Source organism: Dipteris shenzhenensis, chromosome 33 (assembly GCF_047967505.1).
Source record: "Dipteris shenzhenensis isolate YYH24624 ecotype China chromosome 33, Dip_SZ_1.0, whole genome shotgun sequence".
Classification (NCBI taxonomy): domain Eukaryota; kingdom Viridiplantae; phylum Streptophyta; class Polypodiopsida; order Gleicheniales; family Dipteridaceae; genus Dipteris; species Dipteris shenzhenensis.
Window position 1 is genome coordinate 33,732,183 of NC_141628.1, and position 25,383 is coordinate 33,757,565.

At 40.9% G+C, this 25,383-nt stretch overlaps 1 protein-coding gene across 1 annotated transcript; it reads right to left on the bottom strand.

Annotated features, from left to right (window-relative positions):
• Positions 1–18,462: 18,462 nt before the first annotated feature.
• On the bottom strand, positions 18,463–19,939 carry LOC147880007 (uncharacterized). Its single transcript, XM_087372086.1, has 2 exons — positions 18,802–19,939; positions 18,463–18,740 (listed from the first exon to the last, which is right to left on the bottom strand). The coding sequence occupies exon 1, from the start codon at positions 19,666–19,668 to the stop codon at positions 19,093–19,095; it is 576 nt and encodes a 191-aa protein (XP_087228212.1). The 5' UTR covers positions 19,669–19,939; the 3' UTR covers positions 18,463–18,740; positions 18,802–19,092.
• Between the last annotated feature and the right edge of the window lie 5,444 nt (positions 19,940–25,383).

Genomic DNA, 25,383 nt, shown 5'->3' on the forward strand with positions numbered 1-25,383 from the left:
CAAGATGGTGGCAAGTTGGAGGACACACCCACTATCCATGATTGGAGTTAGGTACAAGATAGTGGCAAGTTGGAGTGCACTCCCACTATCCATGATTGGAGTGCGAAAGCTAGCATTTTGCTACAAACAAGGATAACAATGGTCCCTTGTGTCTATGGAGTAGCCAATTTGAGATACGTTAAATGAGTAAGAGTATACAACGAGGAAATAGTACAAAGTCCGCCAAAATGGTATCGATAGATGAAGGTAATCCTCACATAAACAACCCGTTTTTTATGAAGTGAAGAGATAATTGGATTGCATAAAATGACGCTTAACTCACACGAAATGACAAGGGAACTTGCTCAAAAGACTCATAAAGCCTTCTATTAATGCTATTTGATGTGCGATCAAAGAAGACACTTAGCAAAGACAACTCATTCTATCAAAACTGCCATGATTGTCTCCTCAGGTCAACCGACCTTGTTGGAGCTCACAAGAACATGGCTATCACTACTACTCTACAACATCCCATATATGTAAAAAGCATTACGCCGACTTTCATGAGACAGACACGCACCGGGACCTGCTCAGGTCAGTCAAAAGACCTCAGAGCTCGTGTTCTTGTAGAAATATGCTAAGAGCCATGTGAACCGCTACTAGGATCTTCCACGTCTTGCATGCAAATCATTGCCAACCATGTGTCTTACCATGCATTGGCTTACCTATATCAACACGTGAGCTTGATGATGGTCCAATCACAAGCCCTTCTCTAAACCTTAGTCACTAACAAGTCTCTCGTGAGGATGAACTCCCAACAAACCCTCCTCAACCGAAATGAGGGGCAAACAAAATACTTACGCTCACAAAGAGCAACTCACCTCTGATTCACAAAGAACCAAAACAACTATAACATGTCCACAAAGAACCTTACCAACAATTGCTCAAAAAGAGCCTGGCAGTCGATACTACCCTCCCAAAATTAAAATGCCCACTCTTGATCACTCAGATGATCTACTTCAACCAGCATAGTTGGGTCTTGCTTGTCCTCCTTACTATCAAGTATAGGCGCTCTACCTTTCTCTTGCTTCAGTATTTCATCTCGTTGTTTTGTATAGCATAATCTTTCTATATGACCATCTTTCACAAAAATTGCATTTTGGATTATCACGCACTGTCCTCTTCCTTCTATCACTTGCAGCATATACCCTCTTATCAAACAACGGATTCCTAATGCGCTTCTCCTCGCTCAGCAACATCCCCACACAGTCTAGAAACCTAGATCATCATCAAGGCACAATATTCGTACTATCTCTCCATACTGTTCCAAGGGCAAGCTTTTCAATAGAATGGCCTTCTTATCTTCATCCTCAACTCGTGCTCCCAAGTCATTGAGTTGTCTTAGTAGAGCTTGCATGCGATTAAAAAATACTCCTAGTGTCTCCGACTCTCATTCATCTGGAGATTGAACAAATCTTGCTTCAAGTTGGACTTCGAGTGCTTCAAGCATACTCCAAAGAGAGTCTCCATTATCTTCCAATTCTCAGTAGCAATAGCTTTCACGTCGAGGTGATGAAAGTATTCGTGGCCTAGAGCATGACCCAAATAACCTAGTGATTTCTCATCCTTTTCTTCCCATGCACGATTCTTCTCGACATCGTGAGAGTGTTTGGATTTCTTTTCTGATCCAGAGACCACTCCCCAAAGTCCTAAATAGCAAACGAGTCGCTAATTGCTATGATGGGAAATTCTGACCATTGAAGATCACTAGTATAGCACCATGGTTGTCCTTCTTCGATCCATTATCACAATCTTCTAGGATTGAGGAGAACTCGAAAACAAGCTTCAGCTAGAATATCAAGAGAAGATCTCATTCTATAACCTCAATTGCTCCTACGCCTTCTCACAACTGTGATGCTTGACTTTTTATTAATTGCCCCCCTTGACATGTATGAAGCACAGTGCCTCCCTCTCGAAATCTCTCAGGCCCTCAGAAAGTCATAGCTTTGATATCATTGAAGGTAATTCTCACATAAACAACCCGTTTTCCATGAAGTGGAGAGATAATTGGAGTGCTTAAAATGACACTTAACTCACATGAAATGACAAGGTAACTTACTCAAAAGACTAACTCATAAAACCTTCTATTAATTCTATCTAATGCATGATCAGAGAAGACACTTAGCAAAGATGACTCATTCTATCAAAACTGCCATGATTTGTTAGAATCCAAGAGCATGTGCCTAGCGTGCCCCCCGCCAAGACCGCTAGCACCTCACGGAAGTGCACAACCTTCATGGCCACTACGGAGGCTCTGGCATGTGTGTATGGCAGGTCCCCACCCCTGCCATAAGGCACCCTTGCCTAGCCAGCCCTCCAACCTCCACAAAAGGCAAGCTTGGGGGAATTGAAGATAGGAGGGGCAACTTGGACTATTTATGTCCCTTCATCTTCCACACACCTTTGTATGTGGGATAATTCAACCCTTTCTCCTTCTTCTTATCCCCTTTGTCCATGAGAGATTTGCACCTCCAACACCCCCCTCCAATCGATCGTGGAGAGAGGTGGCCGGGGATCAGACCCGGGCTCTGATACCATGTTAGAATCCAAGAGCATGTGCCTAGCGTGCCCCCCGCCAAGACCGCTAGCACCTCACGGAAGTGCACAACCTTCATGGCCACTACGGAGGCTCTGGCATGTGTGTATGGCAGGTCCCCACCCCTGCCATAAGGCACCCTTGCCTAGCCAGCCCTCCAACCTCCACAAAAGGCAAGCTTGGGGGAATTGAAGATAGGAGGGGCAACTTGGACTATTTATGTCCCTTCATCTTCCACACACCTTTGTATGTGGGATAATTCAACCCTTTCTCCTTCTTCTTATCCCCTTTGTCCATGAGAGATTTGCACCTCCAACATGATTGTCTCCTCAAGTCGACTGACCTTGTTGGAGCTCACAACAACATGGCTATCACTACTTCTCTACAACATCCCTATGTGTAAAAAGCATTACAGCGACTCTCATGAGACACACATGCCCCCAAACCTACTTAGGTCAGTCAGAAGACCTTAGAGCTCGTGCTCTTGTAGAAATATAGGAGTCAGAAGAATTGATTGCCACCTCAGTTCATCACCAAGAGCCAACCGCTACTAGGATCTTCCACATCCTACATGCAAATCATTGTCAACCACATGGCTTACCTATCAACACATGAGCTTGATGATGGTCCAATCACAAGGAGAGGAGGATGAGGCAAATCACGGAAGGAGGACTAGAGCTTAGGTTAATTAAAAATTCAGGGAGGCAGAGCACTGGTTGATTCACTTCTAGCTTAGCTTGACTGAATTCTAACTTACTTTCTAACAACTAATTAATGAACCATCTCTCACCTTGCTCTCTCACCCAAACCTTTCAAGCAACCTCCCAGTTGCTCCAATAGCAAAGATGGATTCCATATGGTTCTTGATATCACTAGCGACACTCAGCAGATGGAATGTGTACTAGCTAGAGGTCAAGAATGCTTTTCTCAATGGTTGCCTAGATGGGGAAGTCTACACAACCAGTAGGTTATGTTGAATCAGGGAGAGAGACCTAGGTTTGCCATCTCAAGAAAAGTCTCTACAACTTAAAGCAAGCACCCAGAAGTTAGTACAGGAGAATCGACAAGTATTTTGCTAACCTAGGATACATGAAGTCCAATGCAGATCATACTCTCTACTACAAAGTTCAAGGGAAAGTCATTACTATTGCACTTTTGTACGTAGATGATCTTATTGTGATAGGAAGCGATGGTAGCTTCATCAAGAAGTTGAAACAAGACTTATCAGCAAAGTTCGACATGAAATATCTTGGACTTATGCACTATTGTCTTGGTATTGAGTTTTGGAGAGACTCATGAGTCAGCTAAAATATGCTGACAGTCTCTTGAAGAAGTTTCATATGATTGAAAACGTGCAATTGCACGTAGCAGACACCATTGAACATGGCCACCACGCAACGTTGGGCAAGAGAAAGAGATCAAGAAGCACACCCCAAAGTTTGTACTTACAAAAAATACAAATAGCCCAAGGTATGCATGCATAAGCTGTGGTTCTTTAACGTTCAAATCGAAGTTAAAAAGATTAAATACTATAGCTAAAATGTTATTGCATGGGCATGGGCTCATCCATAGTTAAGTGAGCACAAAGGACAAAACCATTTGCTCATTGTGCTATAATCAAGTGCGTGATAGCAAGCTGTCAATGTTTACATTAAAAAACATGGCGATGCTACAAAAGACAAACTAGACATCATGCCTCAACAGAATTGAGGAACAATTCATTTCCATACGCATTCCATTCGCACATATACAAGAGTTAACATATGAGAGGCAATTTGGATTGCATGGAAGTGTTGTAAATGTATTTGCTGATGTTGACAGAGCACAATGCTACCATGCTTTCTTACAATTCCACAGTCATGCTCATAATTAAATGTAGACTAGAATACAAGCATAACTACTTGAGTGGATTAGTCCGCACAACACTAACTTGATAAAATTATTGGACACCCCCCTATATAAGGAAAACAAAGTCTAGATAAACAAAACTTGGATCATATTACTACTCTACAAGAAGAAGAGAAGACAAACCACCCATGGATTCAACAAGCACTGAAAAGAACTTACAAGATAAACTACACATAGACACATTAGTTCATATTATCTATACGAGCCAACAAGTCGTCTACTTTTAAGACCAAGGAATAGTGCTTGCACCATCTGAAGGATTTTCACCATTAAGCATCTTCAAGGACAAATATTCAGAGGAGGTAGAATTTACAACACTATTTTATGGACATCCATGTGCATATAATGTACCCGATCGGACACACTACAAAGACGTCATTGAATGGGAATTATCTACTAATAATGACAGACGCTTTGCATTAAACAATAAAAATATCTTCTTCAAAACAATAAAAGTGCTTGTTCAACAAATCCTCTCCTCAACATGGATACATCTACGAAAAGGCCAATTTGAAGGATGAACTTTGCAAGCATAGCAAGCACTGCATGATACTAAAATTGAGAAACTGCTACAATCTAACATTGGGTACCGTGACTTCACTTGCATGTAAACATCCACAGATTACAAACAGCGGCTGAAGAAAAACCTATTTGCCATGCTCAAGCAATTAGGACCGCCAACTTTTTTCATGATTCTCTCTGCATAGCTGAGAGACAATGACAACCTTAATCACATGCGTGCATGAACTTATAAACAATGACGCTGAGACTACAACCTCCTCAGACGTGCATGACCTAATCCGATTTGATCCCGTTATAGTGGCACAATACTATGTCCACAAATTCCAAGCATTGAAGACCCTCCTCAAATGCGATAACATCCTAAAAACTATCTAGGACTACTTCTACATCACTAAATTGCAACAAAGAGGAAGTCAGCATGACCATGGATTACTTTGGGTCAACGGTGCACCAACATACAACTCCTCAAACATAAAAGAGATAGAAGCATTTGTCGACTGATACATCTTAACAAATAGAGCTTGACCTTTGCTATAGGGATATGGAAACACATAAACATAGGAAAACTTGCCTACAAAGAGGAAAACGTTGCAAATTCGGCTTCCCTCAAACAAGAATTATAGACCCTCTATTAGTCTCCACAAAGACAAAGCATCATAGTTAGAACTTCAAACATATTTCAGCCTTATTAGCACAACTATAGAGAACAATACTCACACTATAAACTTTCTTTGAACAAATAGATATGTTTGAGGAAAAGTACATACTTGCAGTCTGTAGTATCTAATTAGAAAAAATCAAATTTGTGATTCAAAAAATGTGGGAAATCCAGATGAATGATTCGAAGGGAGGGAAAAATTGTGCAAAAAAGGGCTGACATGTCACATTTTTTTCATAAATCGACATGTCATCCATTAATATTTGTACGAATAACTTTTATTCGTACAAATAAAACTATATTAGGACGATTATGTGACTCTTTTCCTATACTTAAGCTCACAATTTTCCAGTTTCCCTAGCCAAGCATAAGAGATCAAACAAGGAAAAGAAAGAAGGAAGACCGTCCAACGTTGCAAAAGCAATCTAGAAGGTCGGAACTAAGATGGAATTTGTTTGTGGGAGTTCTAGGTTCTCTTTATTGAGTGCCTTCGATCTCTTGTGAGAAATGTGCTTTTGGTCTTTGTTTGTGTTTATGGAATTTGTTTGTGGAAGTTCTAGGTTCTCCTTGTTGAGTTTCTTAGATCTCTTGTGAGAAATGTGATTTTGTTTTTTGTTTGTCTATGATGTGAGTAAATTTGTTGCTTTGTGTCTTAGTTTAACAGAACACCTAGAGTCTCATTCTCACACTTTCTTTTGAATGTATATTTAATATTCTTTCAATAGAATGTGAAAGAATACCAATATTTTTTTTTGTGTGTGTATGATTTTAGAGTTTTAAAGGTTATTAGAACATGTCTCATACTTACACTTTGTTTTGAATGAATATTTGATATTGTTTCAATAGAATGTGAATGAATGATTAACAATTTGAGTATATTCTTTCAATAGAATATGAATCCATGTCTCTAAATTTTCATTACTCATTCTTAAACTTTCTTTTGAATGAAATCTTTATATTATTTCAAAATAATGTGAATGAATGAAATACAATTTGCATTTTACTCATTCTTGCACTTTTTTTAAAAAATAATATCTTTAAAAGAATGCTAAAAAATAAAATATTATATTCTAGTAAGGATATAATCTTATGTGAATGAAATATAATTATTGATGAATGAAAATAATCTTATTTTTTGATAATGGTATTTGAATGAATGACAATTAATATATTGCATTCTTGAAAGTGCTTTTTAAAGTATATTTGTGTAGAAAACAATACAACCTCTGTGCTCAACAGATAACAGGATCTCGTACGCAAGAGAGAAAATAGATAGTATGGAGAATAAAAAATTTGATTACTGTACAACTGAAACAATAGATGGCGCTACTCCCAGCCATGCGCTCCTGTGAGAGAAGCTTCGATGGCGTGCTGGAAACTGTAGAGGACAGAGAATGGATGCTAAGGAATCACGGTTGCTGTAGCCAGTGATAAAATGGGCTTCACGAGCTCGCTCTTATATAGCCACTAGTCGTAGTCAGTTAGACCTAATTTGGTGATCGACCTAGTCCACCCAAACCGGCCAACAGGGGTCGTCCCGAAATAGGCCACCGACCACACGATAGAACCGGTGCACAAAATAGAGCAACTCACCTATGGTCTTTATTCGGCCTAGAGCCATTCGGGATCATCTGAGGCTCCAAACGGGCCCCGCAACCTGAAAGTGGGCTACCCCCGGAAATGCTCCATCTACCCTCAGTGCGGTCAGTCATGGGATGCCTTCTCGCACTTGCATGTAGCCTAGTTGGCAGTGTGCCAGCCATCAGGCCATACATGGCCCCCATCTGGTGTCCAAATTAGGACCTATCGGATAATTGAGCTACTCAAATGCCTTCTCCTCATATGGGCGGCTTACAAGTAGAGTTAGCTAGTTCCCACGTAGTTACATGAGAGTGGAGCATTGATATCTAACACCCCCCCTCAATGTCCACCTGCAAGTGAACTTACTTTTTCGGTCCAATGCCAAGTCGATGAAGATGTCTCTCCAGCAAGTCTCTTCCAAGATCCTTTGTGAAGATGTCCGCAGCATTCTCTGTAGTCGGGCAGTACACCAAATCGACCTCTGCATCCATGATGAGCTCATGTACAAAGTGATATTGAATCTCAATGCGTTTTGTGCAAGCGTGGAACACAGGGTTCTTTGCAATCGCCATGCAATTCTGATTGTCACATGATAACTACATAGGCTTGTTTTGCACTGCACCCATGTCCCCTAAAATCCTCCTCAACCATATTGCCTCGCAGGAAGCAAAGCAAGTTGATTTGTACTCAGCCTCGGTAGAAGAAAGAGCAACTGTGGGTTGCTTCTTGCTGACCCATGACACAGCTCCAGATCCAAGTGAGAAACAGTAACCTGTCACTGATCTCCTGTTGTCCACATCTCCTGCCCAATCTGAGTCATAGAATCCGGTCAAGATGTTGCCCTTGGTATAGGTGATGCCATAATCAAGTGTGCCTTTGATGTATTTCAGCACCCACATCCTTGCCCTCCAATGGTTCTCCTGGGGCTTATTGGAAAACCTGCTTAGTACACCAGTCGCAAAGCTGATGTCCGACTACATGTTGCACAAGTAAATCAAACTGCCTCCACATCTTCTGTACTTCGCTTCGTCCACCAGTGGTGATGAATCCTTGTTTGAGAGCTTCATGTCAACCTCCATAGGGGTACCAACTGTCTTGCACTCAGCCATGCCAAATGCCTTTAGTATCTCTCCAGCATACTTTAGTTGTGAAATGAAGATCTGTTTCGGCTCTTGCCAAACTTCAATCCCCAAACAGAAATGTATCAGTCCAAGGTCTGTCATTTCAAACTCTCTTCCTAGCAAATGCTTCGTCTGCGAGATCTTCTCTTCATGGTTCCCTGCTATGACAAGGTCGTCCACATAAAGGAGCATGATCATACACCTGCCTCCTTCTCTGAAGATATACAAATTTGCATCAGATGGGCTCCTCTTGAACCCGTTTTGCAGAAAGTAGGCATAATCCGCTGGTACCACGCTCGTGAGGCTTGTTTCACCCTGTAAAGTGCCTTCTTCAGTTTATAGACTTTACCTTCTAAACCGGGGATCTCAAAACCTGGTGGTTGTTCCACGTATACCTCCTCCTTGAGATCTCCATTCAAAAAGGCGGATTTTACATCCATCTAAAACATGGGCCAACTTCCTTGGGCCGCTAAAGCCAAAATACTGCGAATTGTGGTTAGTCGAGCTGTGGGAGCAAAAGTATCTTGATAATCAAAACCATGTACTTGTGCGAATCCTTTTGCCACGAGCCGAGCCTTGTACTTATCCAACGTGCCGTCGGACTTGTACTTGGTCTTGTACATCCACTTGGTGCTGATTACCTTGCGTTTTGGTAGTCGATTCACAAGGTCCCAAGTGTTGTTCTTCATTATGGAGCCATACTCCGACTGCATAGCCTCCATCCACCTATCATCACCCTATGCCTCTTCAAGACACTTGGGTTCATTAGCACGGATCACTTCTATCATCAAAGCATAGTTGACCAAGTGTTCCTGCGCCCTTCTTTGCTCCTCGAATCTCTTGGACCGGCGGTGTTCGGATGGTTTCTCCTCGATGGTTGGAGGTTTTGTGCCATTAAAAAGCTGCTTTACCCACTTCGGGAATGGTCGTTGCCGTTATGGTTCTACAAGCTCTTCTTCATCTTGTTTATCTTAAATCCTCCCAAGCACCATTGGGGGAGTTTGGTTTGCTGTTGGTGGTTGTACTGGATGGATATCTTGGTTCTGGTTGTCTGGGAAGGAAGCATCCTCCTCCAATTGATGTGGCTGTTCTAAGAAGACCACATCGCGACTTACTATTATCTTCTTGGTAACAAGGTTATAGAGACGGTAACCCTTTGCCTCTTCACTGTAGCCCAAGAAAATATACTTTCGGCTCTTTGGTTCTCATTTGGTCCTGTTAGCATCAGGGACATGCACAAAACAGTCACATCCAAAAACTCTGAAATGTGCAGCTAAAGGTTTCTTACCAGAAAAGGCCTGCAGTGGAGTCATCCCGTTCACAGCCTTCGTGTAGCGATGATTGAGAATGTAAACTGCCATGTTACATGCTTTAGTCCAGAAAGTCTTTGGCAAATCTTTCCCTTTCATCATACTCCGGCCCATTTCGCAGATGACGTGCATCTTGCGCTCTACTACTCCATTTTGCTGTGATGTAAGTGGCGGGGGTTTCTGCCTCTTGATCCCGTGACTTTTGCAGTAACTTTCGAATTCAGTAATGTGAACTCTCCACCTCTGTCTGATCTCGATTTCTTCACCTTCCTCCCCGATTCTTTCTCAACCATTACATGTCATTCCTTGAACTTACTAAAAGCCTCGTTTTTAGTCTTCAGGAAGTATATCCATATCGTTCTACTGTAGTCGTCGATCAGCATCATGAAGTAGTAGGAACCACCCAAAGCTTCCATCTCCATCTTTTCACAGAGGTCCGTGTGAACGAGCTCTAGAGGAGCCTTTGCCCTGCTGGCCTCTTTAGGAAAGGGCTATCGATGCTGCTGACATGACTAAAGTCAATCAGGTAAATAAGAGAAAAAGGGGAGAACAATCATCTATGGAGTATGGTTTTCTTTGACAACAAGTGCATGAAGAGCACTAAAGCATTTGTAAACAATGGTATACCATTCAATGTGAGAGAGAGGAGACATTTCGTAATGCCTTGAAGTCATGTGCTAGACTAGGATTTGTTTTGCCGGATTATAATAAAATGCATATGGATCATCTTAATAGAGTTAAAGAAATTGTGGCAGACTGCTTAAAGAAAAAGATATTGGAATTTATTCCTACATATGGGTGCACTCTTGCTTTTGATGGATGGACTAGCAAGCAAGCCAGACCCTTGATAAATGTAATGTGCATTACTCCAAAGGGAACAATGTTTTTGGAGAGTATTAATACATCTCTAAAAGAAAAAACTTTAGCATATATTGTAAAAATATACAAAAGAGCAATTCAAAAAGTTGGTGATAGTGAAAATGTTACTGTGTTAGTAACAGATAATGCATCGAATTATAAGACTACAGGTGAGATGATCATGGCAAAGTATCCCACTCTAACATGGGTGCTAGGTGGTGCTTCAACTTATTGTTGAAAGATATTGGACAATTGCCATTTGTGCAACTAGTACTACAAGATGCTAACGTTGTAATGAGTTTATAAAGAGCCATCAATACTTGCATTCAATATTCAGAGAGCACTCTATGAAGCAACTAAGGTAGTTTTGTCAAACTAGATTTGCCACTTCTTTTCTGATTCTTGCAAGATTATTGGAAGTGTGTCAAACTTTAGTCGAGATTGTTGCTAATAGACGATGGGCGAATTGGCTCAAGAAAAAGACGCAATACACAATATTAGGTAGTAAATGTGTACATCTTATGCAATCATCAGCATTCTAGAAAAATGTAGAAAGAATAAAAGAAGGTGTAGAGCCATTTGTGACAGTGTTGAGGATGGTCGACGTCGATGCCTTTGTTATGGGTAAAGTGTATTGGAAGATCTCCGAAGCAATATGATAGGTTAAAGAATTCATGCGCTTTGCACCTAAGGAAAAGCAACGAGTGGTATATTTGGCCAATAAGAGATGGAAGCAAATGCACACCCCTTTGCATGGAGCCGTATTTGCAATACATCCACAATATCAAATGCATGCTCAATCACAGAATCCAAAAGTCATAAGTAACTTTCGAGAGGTTTGTAAGAACTTGCTTCTAGGAGATCAATGCAAATTGGCCTACCAACAATGAGTGAGGTATACAAACCGTGAACGCTCTTTTGGAGATCCATGGAATCTTGATGCTATTAGGATGACCGTTGATGATTGCACCTACTTGGTGGAAGGAATATGGTGGAGAGACATTGGAGTTGCAACATGCGTGCTCTCTATTGCTACATCATCTCATCAGGTACATGTGAGCGAAATTGGAGTGCATACAATTTTATTCATTTGAAGAGACGCAATCATTTAAAGCCATTAAGAGCTACAGATTTAGTTTTTTGCTTTGGCAATCTACGATTGTTAAAAGCGTTCAATGTTGCATGGCTAGGGTAGCAAGCGAAGCCACTGTAATGAGAATTGATGGGCAACCATTGACTACAGAAATAGTCGCCAAGGGTGCATTTAGCAAAGAAGAAGATGAGCTTGAGCTACTCAGTGACAACAGTGAAGTGAAGAGATAGACGATATTGTACCTGTGTTAAATGCAATACAAAGTGTTGTATGTTACACATGAGGGGATGGATAGGAGAATATGTTAGGTGATGGAAGCACCATATGCTCATATCCATCTCATCTCATTTTGTACTTGGAAGCAAAGGGATGAAGCTCTTAAATATGTAGGTTGGTATGTTGTATGTGAGGGGATGGTGGATAGGAGAATATGTTAAGTGATGGAAGAGCGCATATGCTCGTATCCATCTCGTCTCATTTTGTACTTGAAAGCTAATGACTTATTGGCTACGAGTTATGTTGTTATGTTGTAATTATTCAGTTTTGTGGATGATTTGGTATACATAATAGCTAGAGCCAACAACCTTGTGATTTGCAAATACTTTCAAGGCAACATCGAAGGAAACATCCAGAAAAAGGAAAGAACAATCATATATGTGCAATCGAAGTTTATATTTTCAAGTCACAAGGGTTGATCTAGCTATCATGTGCACTAATCTACTTTGAGATATTTCAACCTTTCAGCATTAACTTTACAAAGTCCACATAATCCACTTAAACCACTTAATCCACTTAATCCAATTACCACTTAATCCACTTAAACCACTTAAACTACTTAATCCATCTTAATCCACTTAATCCATCTTAATCCACATTATGCACTTAATTCGGATCATTATAACTTTACATTAGCTCCACATTGTCCACTAAATTCACTTAATCCACTTAATCCAATTAATCTACTCAAACCACTTAATCCACTTAAACCACTTAAACTACTTAATCCATCTTAATCGACATAATCCGCTTAATCCACAGTATGCACTTAATCCACTTATAGCTCCACATTATTCACTTAATTCACTTAAACCACTCAAACCACTTAGTCCACTTAAATCACTTAATCAATTCTAACCACTTAAACTGCATTAATCCACACTATGCACTTAATTCGGATCATTATATTTGAAGATAAATATTACAAAGTTATGTATGAAGTTTACAGAGTTATGTACTAGGTTCCACGTCTGTCATTCCATGAGTGCTTGGTCCTGCAGTCTGCGAATCTATATTGGTAAGGTCCTCAAAATCTAATGTGTCAATATCCGCAGCGGTATCCAAGTCCCAAAAAGCATCTTTGTAGTGTGCAAGCTCAACCTACAGCATGTATACGCGTGCTCACAAGTCCTCAATCTATTTGGCTTAAGATGCAAGGCGAGCTTGTAACTCCTCAGCAGTAACACCCTGCTGACGGAGAGATATGGCAGATGTTGCCAAGTCAACAAGGTCACTATGTGCTTGGGGAGTTAGCACATGAGACCTTAGAGACATGGGCTCTTTGTTCTCTGTTCTTGCTTGCTTGCACTCTACAAGACGTCCCTTTTCTATTCATGATAGGTGATGCTTGTCGTTCCAATCCACACGTTGATACAAGATGTCATGGACATACACCTATTGAATGAAGAATATGGGTATCTGCTGGTTGTTGGGGATGCTCCTTTCCACCTCTATGAATCGCTAGAGAAGGATGTGGGCAAGGGTGTTGTGCTGCAAGTCTGACAACTTGGGCTATGCATATTTGTTTCTAGCATTTTTGGATCAAAGAAACAAGGTGTTTCTTACGAACTTTGATGGACAAAGCCTTTGTACTTGCCGAAGAGAGAGCGGGCCTCCTTGCATGGTGTCATCATCCACCAGACCAGTGGCAAATATACCCAGCCCCTCCCTTCCCAACACCTCTCATTGGGCTTGCAAGATAACCTGAGCCTCAACGTGATTTAGTTGGTCTGCTAAATCAGGCTCTTGAGGCACAAATGATGCTTCTGGATACTCATGAATTGTAGGATCCTCTAGTTGTGGAGGATCCTGTGGAAGAATGTTCTCTCCCTCCCTACTCATATTTAACCTAAAAAATGACAACAAGATAGATTTGTTTTATATCATGTATACCGAATTAAACAATTAAATTCACATGACACTTATCGCATCAATTCTTATGCAAACAATATCTCATGAAATTGTACTAACATCACAGGTATGACCTTAATTATTATGAACTTGAATTTAAAATATACAAACTTGAATCATGGACTGAAGACTCAAATGATATACCAAAACAGTAATGTTGTTACAAGTAATCATGTTAAGAAATTCATATTACAAATTGTTCAGGATAGACTCAGTCATGTGCTGGTCTAAGTCCTTGGTGAGGACTGAGTTGTATGTTGCATCTGGGAGCAATATAAAAAACCCCACTAAAATCAGCAATGCTTGGACGATTGTTTGGTTGTGCAGACTTTCCTTGAACCACAAATCATCGTAGCCGCCCGATTAGAGCTTCTGCGGGTCGAGTACTAGTAGATGGTCGACAGATGTCTATGATCTTCAAAATGTGATGGAACATTGCATACACATCTTGTGCAACATCGAAAGGTGGGGGATTGGTGCACAAGCACTTCAGAGTGGCATGGCAAAATCTTAGACAGGAAGTCTGGACAGTTTTGGGACTACTACTGAGTAATGCTAGATAATGCTTGCTAGTGCTTGTTGGTATCATCATTCCCCAATCACAAATGCCCAGATACACTTCCTCGGATGACTCAAAGAAATGTAGCATAATGTTTTGCGCATGCAAATTATTATGTAGGACATTGTGTTGGTGCATGTAATGAATAGTACATACAAGTACACTTAAAATATCAAAAATATGCTGACGGACCCATGGAGCTCTAGCAAGGATTTCGGCATCATCTCTGTGTCCCACCGGAGATGGTCATTTTCCATCATGTTCAAGGTAGGTCAGTCATCTTTCCAAATGATTTCCATTCCAAAACGGAAATATTATCATTGGATTATCATCATGTACTAGACCTATAGCTTGGATGATGCCTGAATGTACGACATCACCCAGGCATGTGGCTTCCTCGAAGGCTTTTACCTTCAATGCATCGGTAGGCACATAATGCGCTTCAACACCTTACAGGCATAAATTGTAGGTGGATCAAATGGTCCAATAAGAAGATTGCACATGCTGACAGTTCCATGTGTGCCTGTGCCCACATCTACACTGGGTGTGATTTGAACATCACGTCATTAAAGCAGTATGAGTCGCATGTGTGTTGCCACTTGTGCACATTCACACAGGCCATGTGATGTGGGTGGTTTGTGTGCAAGCGAGTATGAAGGTAAGAATGATGGAGAGGGCACCCTATCAACATGTGCAAATAGATTGTGCATTCTTAGTGCAAGTGAGTATGAAGGAGAGGGAAATTAGTCAACGCGTGCGGCAAGAGGCACAAACGGAGATGCAAAAGAACTTGCAAAATTTGGGCGTGCATGTGATGGGGTGGGTGCATTGATGGTAGGGAGGACGAGGTAGCTCCTTTGCCTTTGAAACCTCACCATGCATTCTTAACGTATGTGACCTTGGCTTCTACAACACGACCCTCCCACTTCGTGTCAAAAGAGGTGATGTCTCGATCTATTTGACCAAGGCATCATCGACACTCCAAGGTGAAGTGGTGCATGAATTGATCTACAGATTCTACTGAAAATACATCTGGAATTCGTTTACACAAATTTTGTACACCGCTTTCACGATTGTTGAAAGCTCTCTCAATGATGTCCTGATCGACATTCATGAAGAAGTGCACATGCTCATTTTTAAGTACCTTCCTTTGAGTCTTACTGAGATCAAGATGCTGAAGCTTTCTCTTTTCACCCGCCTGAGCCATCTCGTATGCAACAAGCTACAACACAGAATTCAAAAAAGAATTCAGTGCCAAATGCAATAAAAAACTGAGTAAGCCATAACAATTAACAATGCAATAAATTCCAAAAATGACCTAGGTAGAAGCTCTCAACTTAAACTCAACTCATGTAACAGACTACAAAAAATCAAATCACAAAAAATCGTGTTATTGTGTGGTACTAAGTGTGTAACAGTGATTGACCATGGTCTTCACATCTAACACTAGGCTTCAACTGCAACATACAACTATCAAGGGACAATTGAGTGCCAAAGTGTCTATGAGCACATCGCATGATATCAAACTTGGACTGCATCATGCAACCCTCAAGAGAGAGATGAGTGCCAGAATAAGTGTCTATGAAAACATCTCTAAACTTAGACTGCATCACACAACTCTCAAGAGAGAGATGAGTGCCAGAATAAGCATCTATGAAAACATCGCTAAGCTTAGACTGCAACACATAACTCTCTTAAGAGAGATGAGTGCCAGCCCAAGAGATCCTACAAACAAACATGTCTATCAAAACTGAGACTGCAACACACAACTCTCTTAAGAGAGATGAGTACCATCCTCATATAAAAAATAATTATTTATATAGAAATTGAAACTGCAACACACAACTCTCATAGGAGGGATGAGTGCCAGTCTCAAACATAAATCAAAACAAACATTAATAAATTAAAAAACACTACAATATAAAAAAAACATTAATTAACAAAAAAAGACGGCAGCACAGAACTCTCGCAAGAGAGATGAGTGCCAGTCTAAAACACAATACAAAGAAAACATTAATTCATAAAAAAAAGCTACAGCACATAACCCTCACAAGAGAGATGAGTGCCAGTCTCAAACACAAAACAAACATTAATTAATAAAAAAAGACTGCAACACACAACTCTCGCAAGAGAGATGAGTGCCAGTTGGAAACAAGGGCGAAGAAGATACCTATGAAAGGTAGGTGAGCTGGTAGGTAAGATAACTTGGTAGGTACCGTAAGCAAGCAAGAGGTAGCAGGGCTAGCAAGCAAGTAGCTGAGGTAGCAAGGAAGGCAGGTGGCAGTTTTCGTACGAATACCAAAAATGAGAATGGTACTTTTTCTATACTGCGTTTATTCATATGAATAAAGTTATTTGTATAAATAGCTTGATATTCGTATGAATAAAATGGAAAAAAACGCTTCAAGCGTTTTAAATCGTAAAAAATGCGAATTCAAACATTTTTTTTAAATTAAAAAAAAAACGTGCGAATTAATGCAACTTAGCGTAGTACCATATCTCAACCAACAATATTCCAAAAAATGACACCCCAAAGACATACACATAGACAATTTCATCCCAGCTTTCTCAAAACTATGGGGACCTAATACAGATGTCTAGGTTGTTTTGAATCCACATGGAGTAACATCATATTGTATATCAGATATTACAAAGATTGATAAGGAGACAAACAATGCAGTCAAACATGCCCTTACGCAAAGCATCAATTGTAACGCACTTGCAAATGGATGTATAAGAAAAGTAGGCAATGCAATGTTAAAGATGTAGCACATTAGTGCCCATCACAAGCAGTGTACTCATCATCACAGAGTACAGGAAACACAACCCATCCTTGTATACAATATGTTTAGCAACCTTTGCAACACATTACACATTCATGGGAGGGGTAACAAGGCTCAGAACAAGGGCAAAGATAATATGCTTCAAAAATTGAGGAAAAACACATGAACGTCAACTCTCTCGTCCTAAAAGAAATAGCGAGACTCGAATCCGAGCACAAGTGGCCAATTGAAGAAACAAGTCTCCACCTAAACTTCCCTAAAACACAAACACTACAAAGCCTCAACACAAGATCATTCCGAGCACAAGTGGCCGATTGAAGAAACAAGTCTCCACCTAAACTTCCTCCCTAAAACACAAACACTACAAAGCCTCAACACAAGATCATTCCACTCCCACAAAACAGACATCCTAAAAAGCAACACAATCCTCAATGCTACTATCTTATGTCTCCAAGAAACACACAAACACGAAGACAATCAACTACTATTGCCAGGAGTTGAAACGATATCATCAACCTCAGGGCTAGGAATGTCAACATTCTACAAACACCCCTCACTTAAATCGAACAACTCAACTCATACAGAATGCTTGCTAACAACATTCAAAACAAATCAATCACAAAGTCTTTCAATAATAAACATCTACAATTCACCCAACACACACCACTACACTACTTCAACAACTACAAAAAATGATACAACTCATTCCCAGCGAATTCATTGTGGAGCCTTCAACATCGACTTCAACACCACAATAACAGCCAACACAAGCCTCACTGCATTCATGAGTAATCACCGTTTCAAACAACTTATTGAAACACCTACAACAATACATGGTTCTACTATTGACCACATATGGACAAACCAAAACACAACCACCACCATAAGTGGAATTAACTATATCTACTGGTCCGACCACTCTCTTCTATACACCACCATACACACAGAGTAATTACAACACAACCATTTTATTTTCAATCTTACAACCCTCTCAGGGCAAGCCAACTGAATATAATTCATCTTATTAACCTTTGAGAGAGTTTGTCAATGACAGATCTGGTGAACATAGAAAGGCTGATTCCTATAATACTGTATTGATTTGAAAACAGAGTCTCAATGGCTGAGTTAACGACACATGCAGGCAAACAGAAAATTAGAGAGAGATTTTAAAGGTGTTTGGGACGTATAGACTCTGTCTGTCCGGCATTGTGAATGGCTGAGAGCAACTTTATGTTATAGAGACGAGCATGGACGATTCTTTCCCCGATTTCTGCAATCAGGAACAGAATACGATACAGATAATGGACCCTCATGTTAATATGCTAAGAACCAGATTATAGCCAAATAACAGGAAGCATCATCTCTGCAATGAGGTACAGCATATGATGATGCAAAGAAGAAATCATGCATGAAGCTAAAGACAGAACACAGATATGGGGTATGGAATCAATTAAATAGGCTCTGATCTTAATCAAAGAGGTTGGAGTGAGGCTCAGGCTATTTGATTTGCAATCACCCTCCTGCTGATAACTATATTGGTGCAATTGTCCGATTACTCGACTATATTAACGACTTACAAATCACCCTCCTGCTTATATTGGTCCAATTGTCTGACCACTCGACTGCATTAACAATTTACAAATGACTGCATTGCTTACAAATTACAGTCATCACAAACTAAGTTATATACTACTCCTCCTGTTCCCCTATTTACAAAACTCTATTCACTATAACTCCATTCTCCTCTTTGTTAATTACAGTATGCATAACTCTATTTTCCAACAGATATTACTCAAACTAAGACAAACGTGTAGTTGGAGCATACTCTTTTCTAGTGTGTGCATAGCTTACAGATTGCATTGATTGCATACCCCCTGCTTCTGGATTGGTTGCCTACAACACAGCTTGGGCAGACTCAATTCTTCTCTATGCACAGGTTACAGACTTCTGTCAATTGCACACTTCCTTTCTTCCAAATAGTCAAACCAACGCTGATGCATGGAGCTTGACCACTCTTCTGCACGCTCTGTTCTCTTTTTTGGTGTGCGTTCTTGACACTCCATAGTTCCTTCGCCAGGGCTGTGATGGGATTCTAAGCAGGGAGGAGCATAAGCCACTTCCACGAGCTCAAGGGAAGCTATGGCTTCCCACTCGGAGAAGGTAGCCTGGCATAACATTTTATTGCATGGCGCAGGCAGCCTTGCCTCCCCAAACACAGACTTCGTCTCGCTGCACACCACGTATATCCAGCTCAAATTGCTCACATACCATGCTACTCCTTGTAGCGTCCCCACAAGCACCTCATCCCTCGATCGCAGGTGCTTTTTCACTATCTCCCGAATCAAAAACCGCGTGCCCATGCCCTCCTTTGAGCTCCCTCCATCCGCCTCCTCCTGGCTTATCTTCACGTCCTCAGTATCGGGATAGATCTTGATCTGCAGACGCCCCTTGACCTGAATCCCCACGCATGTCGCTGCATCCTCCTGAGCGCCTTCTAGCTGCAGCTCCCCCATTTCAAGTTCGCAATCGATGTGCGAGGCATTGCTGCGGATGTTGCACCACTGCAGCACAACACTGTCACTTTTGAGCCTCTTCGCCCATGCTGGAAGTGCCCAGCAAAACGAACAGCTTCCGAGCGTAATTTTTGGAACTCTTTGTCGAGCAAGTTTGCCGCTGCCTTTAACGCTTCTTGCATCGCCTGCTTGGCCGTTAGGCACATCATACTCCCCTTTTTTGCCTGAATCATGAGCCGACGGTATTTCTTGCTTTGCCTTCTTGGCACCTCCCAATAGCGATCATCCTTGATCACTTGCTCGGTATTTGACAACTCCTTTAACGAGCTTGCAAACCAAACACCGAACTCCCACAAAGCATTCAAAACATCTTGAAACGATTCCCCAACCTCCACGGATTGCATACAGATGAAACCCCTGCACCCGATTCCACTGCAAAGTACTTTTGTTGTAGTGTGCTTTTCCAAGGCTCGAACGGATTCCCATCCCAATCTCCTCCGAACTCAAACACCTGTTGGCGTTCAGCTTCCTGACGCCCTCCCCGAGTTGCCGTATTTTCCCCTCCAAAAGGCTTTACACGTTTTATATTCCATCGACTAGCAACTGGGGTGGTTGTGAAGGTATAATCAATTTCCAACAGAGTCCACAAAATACAACGTCCAAGCATCTGGAAGAGAAGCTCAAGAAGTGGCCTTCGTCTGCGGGATGATCATCGAGCCAATGGATGAACTCTTTCTGCAATTCAACTTCCCGATCGAGGAAATCTGTCTCGGCGATATGCCAATCAGGCTCGTCCATAAACAGGATCGGGAACAGGGTTTCTGATGCTCTGAAATAGCTGGTAATTGGAATGAGGCCAAGAGTGGCGACATGGGTTGTATCAAATTTGTGTACGATTGTGAGAAATGAACGCGTGAGGAGAAAGCAAATATGCAGCACTATGCACGAAGCTCAAGGTGTTGTGCTTGTGGACAAATGAAGAAACTTGGACTTTGGAGTTTTTGCCCAGCCTCACCTTGCTGCCTAGCCTCACCATCTCCCACCTGGGCTTCTTTCCCCCCACCTGCTTTCCATGGCGCTTTGGACACCTTTGGACCCGACCACTCGCAACTATAGAAAGATGTAGCTATTGGATGGCACTGTCAGATAGTGGCTGCCGACAATTGACGGTAGCTGAGAAAGGAGAGATGCAGCCCGCACCTGTGGGCCATAACCAGCAACACTCACTAGACTCATTCTCGCATTTGAATGTGCTCATGGCAATCGCACCCCGTCTGTGTGAACTGAAGAAATGGCAACATCTGAATGCTCGCATTGGGGCAGTGGGGAAATGGCCCCCTAGATGGTCATGTGTATAGCAGAGAGGCAAAAAGCTAGCAATGCAGCATCGAAACCACAGACACCATGCTACAACTTATCACATTGGCTAGAGAGGCCCACTTTCACACCTAACAATGGCCGAATTCACGTGGCTCAAATGAGCTCTACCTTGCAAGCAATATTTTTTTTTCCAGGCATGGTAACATTCGAGTTATTGCCCTCATGTGCTTTTACCTCCTTTTAGAAAAAAGATTGTCCAATTATCCCTTTCTTGGCTCACAAGATTTTTCCATTTCTTTTGCGGGAGATGTACACATTTAGACGTGTCTACCAATTCAACATAGCAAGAAGCATTGCAATGGCTAACAGATGTAGGTAGGAGCACATGGATCCATGACAAGTTCAAATAATTCATGCATAAAGGGTTTTGGCAAGAGTGGAGTGTCGTTGAGGGGTAGTAATTAGATTCAAAGCAAAAATCTTCTAGTATTTCAAAATCATAGGCTTGCTCATGACTTCATATAGCAAGTCAAACTTCAGGTTTTAGAGGTGATTTCGTTCTTTAGAAATCATAATTTTGAGTTTCAATATGTCTCAAAGGCACTCAAGGATGTGATTTTGGACGAGGGTAGTAACATATTACATATTGAGTTGGTGCCCCAAGGACATGATTTTCCATTTTTTCTATTCAATTTAGCCTGAAGTCATTTAAAATGCTACTTTTTTGGTCCAAAGTCGTTTAAAATGCTCCTTTTTTGAATTTAGCCCAAAGTCATTTAAAACTTTTTAAAGCGGAAAGAATCCCCTTTAGCATGTGACAGTGATTCAATTTAGCCCAAAGTCATTTAAAATGTTCTTTTTTTAAAGAGGAAAGAATCCCCTTTAGCATGTGACAATGATTTCAAAAGTCTTCAAAAGAAAGGGAGAAAATATATGGATATATGTCCTAATGGGAAGACATATCCTTTATATCGAGTCTCTTTACAAGCTCCATGCCATGGAAGACAAGTTTTATGAAGTTTTGGAGTGAGGCTGAGAATGGCTTTAGGCCTCTGTTGGCTTGTTAGGATATTGTTGTAAGGTTACAAGCTCATGGAGATAATGTTCTTCATACCCCACTCTTAATCTTTGGTTTTTGAAAGAAGTACTAGAAATTTGCAAAAGGTTTATCATCTATACATGATCTAAATATCATGATGATCACTAAGGAAAGAGGGAATGCCAATCTTCAAGAAGAGAATCAAGAATCGTAAGGCAACATTAAAATGCTAAATGCTCAATTAGCAGAGAGTACTATGCAAACCCTTCAACTTCAAATGCAAAATGCACCTTTAAATGAGGAGATTCAAAGCTACAAAGAAAAATACTATACATGAAAGATACTCCAATGGGTGCACACTTGTGCAAAAGAAAATTGCAGCCGATGGACAAATCGGCTAAGAAATGTGGACATTGGAAGCATTGAGTAAGAGCTTGTAGGGTTTTTTTAGAGCTCATCCTTATCCAAATGTGATTGAAATCTCTAGAGCTTGATCATGGGATTCCCTCCTACATATGGGAACTCTTTCTAAGGTATCTCCAAAAAAAGAATTCCCTACGTCTTTTAACTCAAGAGGGTAAATACAAAATATTATGTTGCTATTGTAGGAAATCAGCGTATTGTGTGACAAAATATGAAGAGGGGAAAGGAGAAGAGTGGAGATGAGGAGAGAGGGCACAGCTAGAGAGCACACCACAAATGACTAACTGTACACTAGATTTAGTTGAAAATGTAGAATATATATAAACCCATTCAGGATTAGGATTAGGGTTAGGGCATCTAACCCTTTCCTTTATAGCACTCTATTGGGTTAGTGCTATGCACATATGATCACATGATGTTGAGCGTGATCTCTCAACACCTTCCCTCAAGATCAACATCATGAAGTAGGCCTTCCCTCAAGGTGATGATTCTGGGGAATCGAAGAAGGACTGAACATTACATTCCATCACACCCCTTTAATGGGAATGTCCTTCCTCTACGTCAAACCTAGTCGGTGTTTCTTGAAAAGCTCTTTAGTGAGTCGTTTGGTAAAGATGTCTATAACATTCTCTTTGCTATCACAATGCTGCAGTGTGATGCCACCAAGTAACACTCTTTCTTTGATGGAGTGCTCTCTGACATCAATGTGCTTTGTCCTGGAGTGATATACTGGATTCTTGGCCAATGCTTGAGCCAATTGATTATCACAGTATATTGTTGTTGGCTTTGACTCATCAAAGTAATCTATTTCTGACAATAGTTTTCAGAGCCATATAGCCTCACATGCACTTGTAGTGAGTGCCCTATATTCTGCTTCAATCGAAGACAAAGAAATAGTTGGCTGTTTGTTTGACAACCATGATATAGCACCTTGACCAAGGAAAAACACATATCCCTATGTCGATCTCCTACTGGTTGTTGCATGTAGACTTCCTCATCTAGGTAACCATTGAGAAATGCATTCTTGACATCGAGCTGATACACATTCCATCTGCTGAGTGTCGCTAGTGATATCAAGAAACGTATGGAATCCATCTTTGCTACTGGAGCATAAGTCTCAGCATAATCTTAACCATATTGCTATGCAAATCCTTTTACAACTAGTCTGGCTTTGTATCTTTAAATACTTCCATCTAGGTTGTACTTCACTTTGTATACCCATTTGTTTGCTATGGCCTTCTTTCCTGGTGGAAGGTCACATAATTCCCAAGTATTATTCTTATACAAAGCATCCATTTCTTCAGTCATAGCAGTTTTCCATTCTGGCTTGTCTACTGCATCTTCAAAGTACACTGGCTCTTTTGTAGCCGTGATGGTAGTCATAAGAGCATAGTTGTTGGTTTCAACTTGAATTGCTTTGCCTTTCTGAGCATATGTCAATCTGGCCAGTGGTCTGCTTTCCTTAGTAGACTGTCTGAGCTGATGTGGCTCTGCTTGGGGTGTTACTTGGCAATTCTTACTCTTCTTCATTAACTTTTTCTGTAGATGATTGTGTAATCGGTGCGTCTATCTCTTGTGTATTTGAGGTTTTCCATTCTGATTCCTCATGAAAGATTACATCTCTGGAGATAATGACCTTGCGGTTGATGGGATCATATCTTTCTTCACTGTAGCCAACCATGATGCATTTGCGTGACTTCACATCCAATTTCCTACGATGGATCATCATGTATGTGGGCATATGCTATGCAACCAAATATGCGGAGATGCCCAATGTGTGGCTTATGGCTAGTGAATGCTTCATAAGGTGTCGTACCCTGAATCGGTTCGGTAGGAAGCCGATTAAGCAAGTAGTTCGCAGAGGCTATTGCTTTTGCCTAGTACTGATTCAAAAGACGCTTCTCACTAAGCATTGCTCTAGCACTGTTTGCTAAAGTACCGTTCTTCCTTTCAACTCTTGCATTCTGTTGGGGAGTATCTGCACAAGTGAATTGTCTTCGAATGCGACTTCTACAAAAGCTCATGAATGTTGAAGACATGTATTCACCTCCTCTATCTAATCTCATGACTTTAATCTTTATGCCAGTCTGATTTTCTACCATAGCTTTGAATTCTTGAAATCTGGAAAACACTTCAGATTTCTCTTTCAGAAAGTAGACCCAACAATATCTATTGTAGTCATTGATGAAAGTCAAGTAGTAAAGTGAACCATTGATGCTACGGGTCTGGGCATAACCCCATACATCTATATGTATCAAATCAAGAATACCTCGTGCTCGAGAGGTGCTTCTACCAAAGTTGCTTCGCTTTTGTTTGTCAAAATAGCATGCTTCGCAAAATTTTCCAAGAAATTATAGCTTTGGAATCCCTATTGCCATATTCTGATTCCTAAGATCTAACAATTACTTGAAATTGACATGACCATATCTCTTGTGCCATTTTGCGGATAGTGGCATCTATTGCGGTTGAGCTAACATGGCATGCTTATCTGGTATTGTAGCTAGCATTCTGTACAAGTGTCCTTCCTTGACACCTTTTCCTACTAGCTGAAATCTTTTGGATTTATCTCTAATAGTGCATTCATCTCCGTCAAAGATGACTCAGTAGTTGTGTTGTGTCATTTGACCTACTAACAAGAGGCTCTTGCTGAGCTTTGGAACATAGAGTACATCTTTCACCAATCCTTTCATACCAGTGAAATTGTTCATAGGGATAACTCATGTCCCTTGAACTGGATTTAGTGTATTATCTAGTGTGTGTAGATGACATTTTTTTTACCTTCGAATGGTTTCATCTCTGTGAACCATTCATGATGATTTGTTATGTGAGATGATGCGCCGTTGTCGATGTACCAAGGATCTTGATCTGCTTGGTCGACTTGATAGCTGAAATCCTGTTTTGGATTGCAATCCATGTCTAGGTACACTGTATCA

Coding starts and splice junctions, on each gene's coding strand:
- LOC147880007 (XM_087372086.1), bottom strand. CDS start 19,668: ATGGGGGAGCTGCAGCTAGAAGGCGCTCAGGAGGATGCAGCGACATGC.